Source organism: Penicillium coprophilum, assembly GCF_028826855.1.
Source record: "Penicillium coprophilum strain IBT 35676 chromosome Unknown utg000002l_segment0_segment1, whole genome shotgun sequence".
NCBI lineage: Eukaryota > Fungi > Ascomycota > Eurotiomycetes > Eurotiales > Aspergillaceae > Penicillium > Penicillium coprophilum.
In genome coordinates, this window is record NW_026622722.1 from 4,896,551 (window position 1) to 4,908,820 (window position 12,270).

Consider the following 12,270-nt stretch of genomic DNA (forward strand, 5'->3'; position numbering starts at 1 on the left):
ATCTACTGACCAAGAACAAGATCAGCGCAGCTTGCAGGTTCTGCATTGGACGACGCTCTGCAGGCTTTCCAGCACGTTTTTTCGACCACAGGAACCGACTCTGCTATCGAGGTAGTAGAGTTGATACATTCATCACTAGAAGATATCCTGGTATAGATTTCATATAGGCTGACATGAAGAGATATTTTGGCTGGTCTGGCCGAATCTGTCCTCCTCAGTGAGTTGGTCAAAATCGTTCCTACCTGTGGTTCTTCTATTTCACTGTGGTTGGCTTCTAAAAGAAACCTTCTCTTCTGATGGTCAGTTATGGGGCTCAGGCTTTGTTATAAAAGCACCACACTTGCGCATAGGATAATGGACACAAAGTGATAGACATTGAAGAGCCAATATGGGGTCTTTATGAAGGACGCGATCGAATCTCCTTGCCAAAGGACTTTGTAGCCTTTTTAGGCGATAGTAATGTTTGGCCTCCGATATAGTAACGTGAATGAACCTACTTAGTATTTTATGAAGATTCCCTAGCTTTTGAACATGATGACAGACGAGTTCTCATTGCGGGCTTCAGCACATCGATAAAAAACATGTCGGATCATCTTACCCTCCTGTGAATGTTTCAATATCGGGAATTTTACTTCTGCTTTTTGTTCTCTGTTTTCGCCGATTATATTCATGCTTTTCTTTTTGAACTTTTGGCTTGCCTCATTCATCAAAGAGTTTCAAACATTGTATGTAGCGGACTGGTGCTTAATGGAGGGGCATCACGGCAACAGGACCGGAAAATGCTACCTGATGCGGCTTGCTACTAAAAATAGGACACGTGCACGGGTTCCTCGAGCAACGCTTCTGACGGCACTTATATCAATAGGCAGCTATATAACGATGAATTTCCTCAAAACAGGACTGTTAATATACTGAAAAGAGTTATAAAAAACCAGGGGTATTGCTTATGCGAAGCACATAGTACCTAGGTAGTACTATATATCTACTATTCTACACGCACGTTGTTTGCGGTATATTAAATTCATTTTCGTTGAGTTTAAGGGAAAAAACCAGAGAATTGCCTAGCCTGAACAGTTAAGGGTGCAGACGACCTTCACAATAAAGGTCAACAAGTTGAAAAGAATAAACATCTAACGCTCTAAACATAGTAAAGCCGGGGCCTATATACGTACATATAGTACGCTTTGTGCTGGGAACGCCACAGCACGTGACTCTGGGCAAGCCGCCTCAGCGGCAAGTCACCCTTGTCAGCTTCACTCCAGACAACAACCATTTAATCCCTTCCCTCCGTCACTCGCCGTTGCGCTAAATTCCAATATTCATCATCCTACATTAGCTCTTGCTCCATACTCCACTTTTCACGTCGATTCTAGTGCCCTAGATTTTCTCTTTGCTGCGCTTCCCCATCCAAACAGCGCAACCCCTAGTGCTCCCGCGAGGTCGTTAGACACTCCCAGTTTCCTGCCAGTACAAACCTGAGGATCTCTTAAATTCATTTACGACATTCATAATGGCTGCCACCGAACAACCTTACGACCCCTATATCCCTTCCGGCTCTGCTGGAGCCCCCGCTGCCGCCGGACAGAATGGCAATCAGCGAACTGCCGCTTTGCAAGCAGTGAGTTGATCCCTGACGTTATCTTGACTCGTGGCGTCCCTAGCCATTGAGAAAACCCCTAGACATCATCCGGTGGATGGAGGATGCTTGTTTACTCAGTGATCTACCGGAATGCGAAGGCTAGGGTACTTGCTTCCCGCAATGGGGCTAACACGGTATCTTCTATAGCAAATCGACGATACCGTCGGTGTGATGCGCGAAAACATTAACAAGGTCTCCCAACGTGGTGAGAACTTGGATTCTCTCCAGGACAAGACCGACAACCTCGCTGTCTCAGCCCAGGGCTTCCGCCGAGGCGCCAACCGTGTGCGCAAAGATATGTGGTGGAAGGACATGAAGATGCGCGTGTGTCTAGTCATCTGCGTGATTGTCCTTCTCATTGTCATTATTGTGCCAGCCGGTAAGTGATCTGGCCTTCTGCCACCCTCCTCAGTTCGCCACTAACACTATACACAGTGGTTGCCACCAAGCACTAAGCACCTCGACTGTGCGCGACTTACGACTTCTCTTTGGACATGGAATCTTGAATTTTACTGGGCTTACTGTTGCTAGGGCCGTGTGGCCTTTTCCGTTTTCTTCGCAGCCGCTAATACCTCCTGCTGTTTTTTTCTGGGCGTGTGTTTTCAATGACCAAATCCTCTTTGACTTTTCCGTGCAACGAAACGAGTTCATCCGATTTTGGGTTGTGTCGCTATATGCGACCCGGTCGACGGATGAAGATGTAAATGATACTTCCATGACGCCGTGTTTAAGTATGCTTACCACATTGCCATTCGGGTGCTTTCTTACTGCAATGAACCTCCCTTATAGTGCGCTTTCGCTTTTTTTTTTCTTTTCTGAAAGTCAGTCTTGCCGGGACACTTGAATAGCATCATAGTTGTGCAATGTAGAATGTTCGCGTAGATCCACACTTCGATGGACAAGGCTAACATCCACCCTCGTGTTAAGTCTGACGATTGAGTCTAGGTCTTTGAGCTTAGGGGTATGCATGACTGGAAATGGAAGAGAGGCGATTGAGAGCGAGAGTTGAATCGGCTACCATTATAGTAGACACGGCCACTCAGTCTCAGGGATGAGGGCTAGCACACTGTCCACGTAACCCATAGACCCATCCTATGAAGCTCCTATTCGCCAATGAGATCATCCTGCAAGGAACCCGCTATGCATGCCCGAACCCATTGGCATCAGGTGTCTACTCATATATTAAACTGATCAAAATCGTTTCCACTGTGGATCTCTTGCTATATGAGTACAGCAGCGCAGGCCCTCGCCCTTCCCGGAGAGTCGCTTGAAAATTCATCTAGCGAAGGCTGTTGGACAGTAAGAAAAATCAGATAATACTGGGAACCCTTGGCACGAAAACCAGTGTCCACCAATTCCTCAATTAGACCATTGGGAAAAGGGCTCGTGTATGCCCTCGGCAGGAAGGGCAGAGTGCTAGACCCAGCCAGGGTGGAGGGAAGTGGATAGTGGTGGCTCAACGCAACGAGTGAGAACAAGGAACAAGATCAGATAACTGAGACTAAGCCCAAGCAGGATGACGTTTCACGATATCCGAGCAGAACCTTGGAAGAAGTGGACTTTTTTCGGAGGTAAGATGTCTGTTAAGGAAGTCTAAGGAGATTGATATCCCGAGGAATGTGAAGATTCTTTTATGATTTCTTAACCATCTTTTTTTTTGGTCCCGGTTAGGGCACCACACAAATGTTAAATATGCACCTAAAGCAGTCAAGGGAGAATTGGTGTACATGTATACAATACAAATTTGAGATAAAAAGAGAGGATTAAAATACTCTTAAAATACTCATGCAAAACAGTATTGGAATAATCAAATGTCGCACGTAAAGATGGAGAGATAAATCGCTCGCTAGAGGGAGAGGGTCCACCGCCTTCTCCCCGTCATTGGGCCAAGTTATCGCTCCGAGGCCCGGCCGATCTGAAAAATATCTCTTGACTCAACACTTTCTCACCTTCCACCTACCCTTCCACCTTCTTATACATATTTGGGGCCTCTCCCACCCAAGGGCCGACCGTGAGACCATTGAGGCTGCCGCATGTGTGTTGCCAGGATGATGTCCCTTCGCTCCGCTGTGCGGAGAGCTTCGTGCAAGCCCCTCCGTACTCTCTCCGCACCGACTGCTCTGCGAGTCTCAGCCGTCAAGACTGCCACCTCCCTGCGCCAGACTCGCACCTACTCCCGCTCGACGGATCCTCACCTGACCTCCACCCGCAGTACCGTTGTGCAACTGTTGAGCAATATTGGCTCCAAGCGCGAGGTTCAACAGTACCTGTCACACTTCACCTCCGTGTCCTCTCAGCAATTCGCTGTGATCAAGGTTGGAGGTGCTATTATTACGGAGCACCTTCAGACTCTGTCATCCGCGCTCGCGTTCCTTAACCATGTCGGTTTGTACCCCATCGTCGTCCACGGTGCCGGCCCTCAGCTTAACCGCATGCTGGAGGCCGCCGGTGTTGAGCCTCACTTTGAGGATGGAATCCGGGTGACTGACGGTAAGACCCTGGCCCTCGCCCGCAAGCTCTTCCTGGAGGAGAACATGAAGCTGGTTGAGGAGCTCGAGCGTATCGGTATCCGTGCTCGCCCCATTACCGCCGGCGTCTTTTCGGCCGATTACCTCGACAAGCCCAAGTACAACCTGGTTGGCAAGATCAATGGTGTTGACAAGGCTCCCATTGAGTCAGCTATTGCTGCTGGATGCCTGCCCATCCTGACCTCCATGGCCGAGACCCCTGACGGCCAGGTGCTCAATGTCAATGCGGATGTGGCTGCCGGTGAGCTTGCCCGCGCCTTGCAGCCCCTCAAGATTGTCTATCTGGCCGAGAAGGGTGGTTTGTTCAACGGTGACACCGGTGAGAAGATCTCCGCCATCAACCTCGATGAGGAGTACGACCATTTGATGAGCCAGTGGTGGGTGCGCCACGGCACTCGCCTGAAGATCAAGGAGATGAAGGATCTCCTCAATGACCTGCCTCGCTCGTCTAGCGTCGCAATCATTCACCCTGCTGATCTCCAGAAGGAACTCTTCACCGACTCTGGTGCTGGTACCCTGATCCGCCGCGGTAACAAGATCCACGTGAAGACCTCTCTGTCCGAGTTTGAAGACATGGACGCCCTGAAGGAGGTTCTGGTCCGTGATCGTGAGGGTCTTGATGCCCGTGCTGTTGTTGACCGCTACGTTGAGGGTATGAAGGAGAAGGATTTCAAGATCTACTACGACGAGCCTATGGAAGCTCTTGGCGTTGTGCTGCCTCCGCAGCCCAACTCCCAGATGGCCCACCTGGCCACTTTCACCATCACCAAGTCTGGTTGGTTGACTAACGTTGCCGACAACGTCTTCGCTAGCATCAAGAAGGACTTCCCTAAGCTGGCATGGACTGTCAAGGAGGACGATGAGAATCTGACCTGGTTCTTCGACAAGGCCGATGGCAGCTTGAGCCGTGATGGCCAGGTCCTCTTCTGGTACGGCGCCGAGAACGGCGAGGAAGTCAAGCAGCTGGTTCAGGAGTTCAACGCGCACGGTCGCCAGATGTTCGGTGACATTAACCTTGAAGCGCGCCTTCACCGCGCTGCTGAGGCTGCCGCCAACATTAGCAAGGGTTTCGGCGCTAGCGGTGCTTCTGTTGAGCAGAAGCGTGCGTTCTCAACCACCACCAACGCCCTGCGCATGAGCCGTGCTAAGCGTCCCACCGTTGCCGTGAACTCTTTCCGCACCTTTGCTACTACCAACCCCAACCCTCCTCTTGGAGAGAAGAACATCTCCAACACCCAGCCCGCCAAAGTTGCTCTCATTGGTGCCCGCGGTTACACCGGCCAGGCCCTGATCAACTTGCTCAATGCCCACCCTAACATGGATCTTCGTCACGTCTCGTCGCGCGAGCTGGCTGGTAAGAAGCTCCAAGGCTACGAGAAGCGCGAGATCATCTATGAGAATCTTAGCCCCGACGATGTTCGCAAGATGTCCGCTAATGGTGACATTGACTGCTGGGTTATGGCTCTGCCTAACGGTATCTGCAAGCCTTTCGTCGATGCCGTTGACGAGGGTTCCAAGACGGGTAACGTCATTGTCGACCTGAGCGCTGACTACCGCTTCGACCCTAAGTGGACCTATGGTCTTCCCGAGCTGGTTGAGCGGTCCAAGATTGCCCGGGCTACTCGCATTGCCAATCCCGGATGCTACGCCACTGCTGCTCAGCTTGGAATCGCCCCTCTTGTTCCGTTCCTTGGCGGTCAGCCTACTACCTTCGGTGTTTCTGGATACTCCGGCGCCGGTACCAAGCCCAGCCCTAAGAACGACGTCAACTTCCTCACCAACAACCTCATCCCCTACAGTCTGACTGACCACATCCACGAGCGTGAGATCAGCGCACAGCTGGGCACCAGCATTGCGTTCATTCCTCACGTCGCAGTTTGGTTCCAGGGTATCTCCGTAAGTGCCTGTTGACCTGGCATTGGTTTTCACGATTGCTAACATTTCTATCAAGCACTCTATCAGCATTCCCCTGAAGCAGAAGATGACCTCCCGCGATATCCGCAACCTCTACCAGGATCGCTACGCTGGTGAGAAGCTCGTCAAGATCGTTGGCGAAGCCCCTCTTGTCAAGGACATTGCCGGCCGCCACGGTGTCGAGATCGGTGGATTTGCTGTCCACTCCAGCGGCGAGCGCGTGGTTGTCTGCGCCACCATTGACAACCTGCTCAAGGGTGCTGCTACCCAGTGCTTGCGTAAGTGTTGAATCCATCTATTTCATGCCTGTGACGCTAACGAACCCAATAGAAAACATGAACTTGGCTCTGGGCTACTCCGAGTACGAGGGTATCCCTCTCGATTAAGCTCCCACTCAAAATGAGTGACGAGTAATTGCCAGGGTGTGTTTGTGTCCTGTTTTTGCATGTCTTTTGTCTCATACCCCCCGTGCATCCTATAAATCGCTCTGGGTTGGAGATTTCTGGGTGCTTCCTATCTATATTCAGATCTTCCATAGTTGATTATGCCTACGCCCATACTTTTGTGTCAAAAGAGTGCGGTTTTTGTTGGTCTTGGTCCTTTTTTTGCTTCCTTAGAATTCTGCTGCCTCTTTTCAAATGGCTTGTCATTTTTTGTCCCCTTGTGCTCAGCTGACATATGCTTTCTCAAGAGTCTCAAGAAAAGTAAATTTTCTTTCTTTTAATGTTGGGGTTTGACCCAGTCTCCGACGATTGTTCCCTATCTCAGGACCATCCATGGATATACAAATCGAGTTGATTTATTGAATTGAAAAGAAAGGAGAGTCCAGTCGTTTGTACTTAGAAAACAATGTATGGCAATGGGAAACATTGGACCCAAGCTCATGTGTGCTGTAGTTGTACGCGTGGACTTAGGATGCAGAGCTCATCTGTCCACCTCACCTCAAGGATCTTGTGCTTAGACTGAGACTTGCACACCCTCTTCATACATCATACTTCCACCTTCTCCCTCTTCTGGGGTTACCTAATTCCGCGCCCACTCCTAGAGAACAACAGTTCGATGACTTGGTCACACTATTCCTAACTGCATCTGAAAATTCAAGCTTTGTGGAGACTCGAGGGTCTGTGGTCACTCGAGTCCATTTGCCTCACAACCATGTTCTACAGCCACGAAAGTAAGTCGAAATGCCACCACAGGCCATCGTCATCTCGGACGAAAAGCTCACTTGCCTATCACACTTTAGTCCTCACCTCGCCAGAGCATGGTGTCGCGACAATATGGTAAGAATACGCAGGAATTTCACGACACAAAGCCAAGTTTAATAATACCTTTTTCACAGGCTGGTCGCAACTCTAGGGTCCCGCTCCATTGCCAGAAGACTGAACCGAAAAGCGATCCTGGACGTTGATGTCCCCAATGCGTGTCGAGTCATCATCAATCCTGACGCACCTATGGCCCTGCGGCTACAGGGGAGCTTGCTGTAAGATTTCCTCAGTGCCGCCTTCATGGGTATGCTAACAGATTGTTTGTATAAGGTACGGAGTCTCTCGGGTATACAATCAACAGTGTGGGTATACGCTGCTTGATACACAGGCGATGCATGACAAGATGGTCTCCAAGCTGAAGATCGTTCCAGGCAGTGGGCTTGATCCAGCTGCCGGACAGACCAAGTGAGTTTCCTTGAATTGTAGTATTGCAAGGAATTGGTCGAAGACTGACCTCATCCCAGGCCCAGCAATCTGATCCTACCTTATGACCCGTCTTTCTTACCCGAGACGGCTCTCCCGGGACTTGAAATTGACCTGTCCTATTTCACTGCCACCACAGACGACAGCTCGAGCCAGCTCAGTGGTCTATGGACCAAATCACCGAATAATAGCTTGTCAGGCAATTCCCAACTTTCAAGTTTGCACCTTGAGCTCCCATCGGATGACATCCTAGGAGATGGTACCATCAGTGGACTCAATGAAATCAATGGGTCTGTACAGAAGAAAGATAAGTTCGGCAACATGTCGGGGCTAGGCTTAGGCTATGAAGAAGGTGTCCTCCTTCAACCTGACTTCGAATTTGATGAGGATGGTAATATCATCGAGCTCGGTGCCAGGGAGCAGTCCCCTTGTGCAAGGAAGTCCACCGTTGACCTGAGGGAAAGCGAAGGACCGACAGACGACCAGCAACGTCAGCTCTATGAAGACCCTGTGAGTATCATACATTGATGCCGAAAGCAAAAGAATGTCCACTGACTCTGCTCAATAGATGCAGATTGACAACGAGGAAGTCATAGTGCCAGAGACCAATGACATGCTAGAGCTCGACACCCAGACTGCAGGTCCAACAATTCCCCAGACAAATGAAAACCTAGATGGAGTTGAGGAAACAATCGATATTCAAGCAGCGAGAACCCGCAGAGTCAGACGCCCAAAGGAAATCATATCCGACGATGCCACGGCGCTTCGAAATATGACGATGGCCCAATGGAACAATGAATACGTTGCGAACATGATCGAAGCACTGAAGCAAAAGCAGCAAAACAAAATTCCGACTATTTCGAAGAAGAATGCTGCTTTTTGGGTGTTCGGCCAAGGAATCGGGTCGGTTGGAGTCGGACTAGGAATGGGTCACGAAACGCATCCGCTCAACCTCTACTCAGGTGAGAGTCTGTTTGAAGCCGTTGGTGGATACTCTCATCGAAACCGGCGAAAGCGCAGCGCAGATAATGAAGAATCAGAGGAGCGTCGAGTACGCGCGAGAGACGAACAAGCAGGGCATCTTAGCCGTGAGAACATCGACCGTCTCAATATGGAAGTTGAAGTCGGCCGTGATGCACCTTCAAGTCTGTTTGACGATCACTCATCCCAGATGCCCTGGAACATCACCGCATCTATTCAAAGCTCTCGACAAAGACAACGATTCGGCAGTGTTAGCGAGCTCTCTTCTCAAGGACGGAAAGCCCGAAGCCGTCTCACAAGCGCTAGCCCCCTTGCTGGGCGCAGCTATCTCGGAGGGCAAGACCAGCTTAGCGTCGATCTCCTGGGCGAGTTCGGAGACGACCTAGATCTCACTCATTATCTTGAGGGCGAGCTTGCGACAGAGCGCGAAAATATTAGCTCACTCACGCCGAGCAAGCGCTCTGCTCTCGAACGCGCTCAGTCAACCCTTGATCGGGAAAGCTTGAACTTCATAGATTTCATGAAGACCAAGATGGGTACTGCTAGCGACGGTGAAGCAGAAAGCACACAGAGCCCGAACAGCAACACGTCTAGCCCGCTCACGACCAAACTCGGGCAGACCACATTCGCGCGTCTTCTTCCTCCTGAGAGTACGACGCGAGCTGTCGCGACTCAGGCTTTGATGAATGTTCTCACGCTCGCTACAAAAGGTGTGCTGCATGTCCACCAAGATGGGTATATCGACGAAAGTACGGAATGGGCAGTCCACTATCGCTATGGCGAGATTTTCCTGAGACTATCTGGAATGTGAGCGTGAACCGTGCGTACTGGGTCTCAATGACGACCACCAATGACGTCGAGGAACACATGCTTGATAATAGACTCTTGAAGCGCTGAATTTCAAGTGGAAAATATGAGGGGCTTTGCTCAGTCGTGCGCTGGTTCCTATTGCTGCAATCAAACACCAAAAAATGGACACTACTATGATGCAGGTTGATGATATGAACGAACTTATTGACGCGATCTGTGGCATATTACATCACCGGGATGCGCAGAACAATATTATGAATTGCATGAGAGGGTATACGTATGTGGGAAGGTGAAGGCAATGCGGACAATTCAGTCTATCTTTATTTTTTTCAATATACCCCAATCTTACCAGGAACCTGTAAGTTGTAACTGAAGTAGTTGACAGTATCGCGTATGGGATACGGTCCAACAGGGTAACAGTAATAATACCTGATGTTTCGATCTCGTGGAAATGAATATACGAGCAAGTACGGAGTATATAAGAGAGATCTATATTTCTTTTCTATCTCGATCTGTTTTTTTTTTTACTTCTGCTAAATGCGCGCGATTCAGGAAAATTGTTTCCCCCACTCAATCTAATCATAGCCCTGATCCGAGTGTGCCTCGTTTGCCCTGAATTCTCCGACTCAATAGACTGACAAGGTTGAACCGCTAGGGCTATACAAGGAACTTTTGATTCAAAGGAAATCTCAAGGTCTATAGAGATTATTCATTGTGCCTTTAGGATTTTGCTTTTTATTAGGCAGCTATTCATAATTTTTTTATATATTTCATATTTCTAGGGTCCCGAGCGCCGGTCTCATCCATTGGCTGATGTTTTTACACCACCAGGGCAGCAAGTGATAGGAAAGGTAATGAGGTTTAACAGAAACGACTAGGACATATAATAGATTCGAATAGACTAGACTGATCAACTAATAAAACCATAGATTCATAACTACCCAAGTGTGTAATATAAGTCCAGTACGGAGATGGCAGGTACCGTAAGCAGTGCTCCAAATTACGCAGGGCGCGTAACCCGCGTATTCTCCCGTCTTCGTCTTTCCATTTTCTTTTCTTCTCCCTCACCCCTCCAACTTTACCTATACGCGACTTTTACCCATTCTTTCGACTTTCTTTGTTTATTGTTCTCGATAGTATTACTTTAACTCTGCTCGTCATGGGTCGCACCGTCGACCAGGAAGTACACGCGGCGTTTGTCGAATTTCGCGCCAAGGAAGATGATAAGGTGCGTGTGTATTTCGTAATATTTCAACCAGTCCCTAACATACGAAAACCCGTTTTAGTGTCTGTCCGTTCAGTGTATATACTGTCAACAAATTCGAGCAAAGAACACTTCGCGACAGAAACAACATCTCCTCGAATGTCCAGGTTTGCGCGGTCATCCCAACGCGCCTCAACCTTCCCAGCCCGCCCAGGCCGCCCCTAACGGAATCGGTCCTCCCAATGGCTACCCCGGAACTCCCAATGGCCCGACAGCCACCCCATCAGGTCCAGCTGGCCCTGGTACTATCCCAACTCCCAACGGCACCCTTATGACCAATGGTGTCAACCCTCATGCTACTCCGTTGCAGACCCCGCTCGGAGCTCTACAGAGTCGTGCCACAATGGCAACTCCGGTTCCGCCTACCGGCCCTCCCTCCGCGCCGGCAAGCGCCGTTCCCTCGCGCCCGACTCCCAAGCCAAAGGCCAAGACATCAAGCTCGAGCTTGCCCGCGCCCCCATTAGACGATGTGCACGCAGCTTTCGTCGAGTTCCGCGCAAAGGAAGAAGACAAGGTATGGCTAAACAACTCGGTCATATGTTTTGGAACATTCAAGCTGATCATGTGGAAAAGTGCTTGTCCGTTCAATGTATTTACTGCCAGCAAGTTCGCGCGAAGAATACTAGTCGTCAGCGCCAGCATCTGCTCGAATGTCCCACCTATCTCAGCGTGATGAAGGACTCGATCCCCGCCAACAATCTGCTCCACACATTCCCCGAAGGCGACGTTGCCCGATCCCTTCAGATCCCTGCGCCGTCGCTGGAGCTTGATTTCCGCATGAGCATCAAAATGAACCCCAAGGTGTCCGTTGGCCCTAGCATCTGGGGCCAAAGGGAGTGGGTCTCCTTCATCGGCGGCCAATGGGCCGGTCGATGGGGTAAGGGTATTGTTCTGGTAAGCCTTTATCTCCGGTCATTTCTTGTTCAGTGTTAATTTTGAAGAATAGCCCGGTGGTCAAGATACACAGATTGTGACCAAGGATTCCACTACCAACCTTCGCGCGAGTTACATTCTTCAGACTGTCGATGAGCCACCTGCATTTATCATGGTTCGCACAGAAGGATGGTTGACAGGCGCCAAGGACGTCCTCGAAAAGGTCATTGATGCCAACATGGCAGACGGTGTCAACCCCGGCAGCTACAAATACCGGGTCAATTTGTCCATGGAGACCGGCGATGAGCGATACACATTCTTGAACACCTTGATGTGGATCGGTAGCGGTTGCCGCAGAGGTCATGAAGGTAGGTTTCTTCAATCCTTTCCCTTCTTTTCGATTGGTCCGTACTAACTGGCCATGCAGTCATCTTCGATGCGTTCCGTGTCAATTAGGTCAATTCCCTTGTCAACCGATGATGTCTTGTCTGTTATTCAGCGAGTTCGTGTCTTTTTAAACTGCAGCTTCCACTTTGTGATGGAAAAACGGTGTTTCTACTTTGCCATTTCTTG

At 49.8% G+C, this 12,270-nt stretch overlaps 4 protein-coding genes across 4 annotated transcripts; all 4 read left to right on the plus strand.

Moving 5' to 3' along the window:
- Positions 1–1,510: 1,510 nt before the first annotated feature.
- On the plus strand, positions 1,511–2,094 carry N7500_003914 (SNAP receptor SNC2; the record flags this gene model as incomplete). The annotated part of the gene is made up of 3 exons (XM_056675060.1): positions 1,511–1,618; positions 1,787–2,018; positions 2,075–2,094. The coding sequence occupies 3 exons, from the start codon at positions 1,511–1,513 to the stop codon at positions 2,092–2,094; spliced, it is 360 nt and encodes a 119-aa protein (XP_056535585.1).
- A 1,578-nt stretch (positions 2,095–3,672) lies between these two features.
- On the plus strand, positions 3,673–6,467 carry argEF (bifunctional acetylglutamate kinase/N-acetyl-gamma-glutamyl-phosphate reductase; the record flags this gene model as incomplete). Its single annotated transcript, XM_056675061.1, has 3 exons — positions 3,673–6,063; positions 6,119–6,359; positions 6,412–6,467. 3 exons carry the CDS (start codon positions 3,673–3,675, stop codon positions 6,465–6,467), a joined length of 2,688 nt encoding a protein of 895 aa, XP_056535586.1.
- Positions 6,468–7,236: 769 nt separating this feature from the next.
- Positions 7,237–9,561, plus strand: N7500_003916 (Rad21/Rec8 N terminal domain protein; the record flags this gene model as incomplete). Its single annotated transcript, XM_056675062.1, has 5 exons — positions 7,237–7,361; positions 7,421–7,561; positions 7,617–7,751; positions 7,817–8,279; positions 8,338–9,561. The coding sequence occupies 5 exons, from the start codon at positions 7,237–7,239 to the stop codon at positions 9,559–9,561; spliced, it is 2,088 nt and encodes a 695-aa protein (XP_056535587.1).
- Positions 9,562–10,719: 1,158 nt separating this feature from the next.
- Positions 10,720–12,153, plus strand: N7500_003917 (DUF3237 domain-containing protein; the record flags this gene model as incomplete). The annotated part of the gene is made up of 5 exons (XM_056675063.1): positions 10,720–10,788; positions 10,847–11,338; positions 11,398–11,718; positions 11,771–12,065; positions 12,125–12,153. The coding sequence occupies 5 exons, from the start codon at positions 10,720–10,722 to the stop codon at positions 12,151–12,153; spliced, it is 1,206 nt and encodes a 401-aa protein (XP_056535588.1).
- Positions 12,154–12,270: the final 117 nt, after the last annotated feature.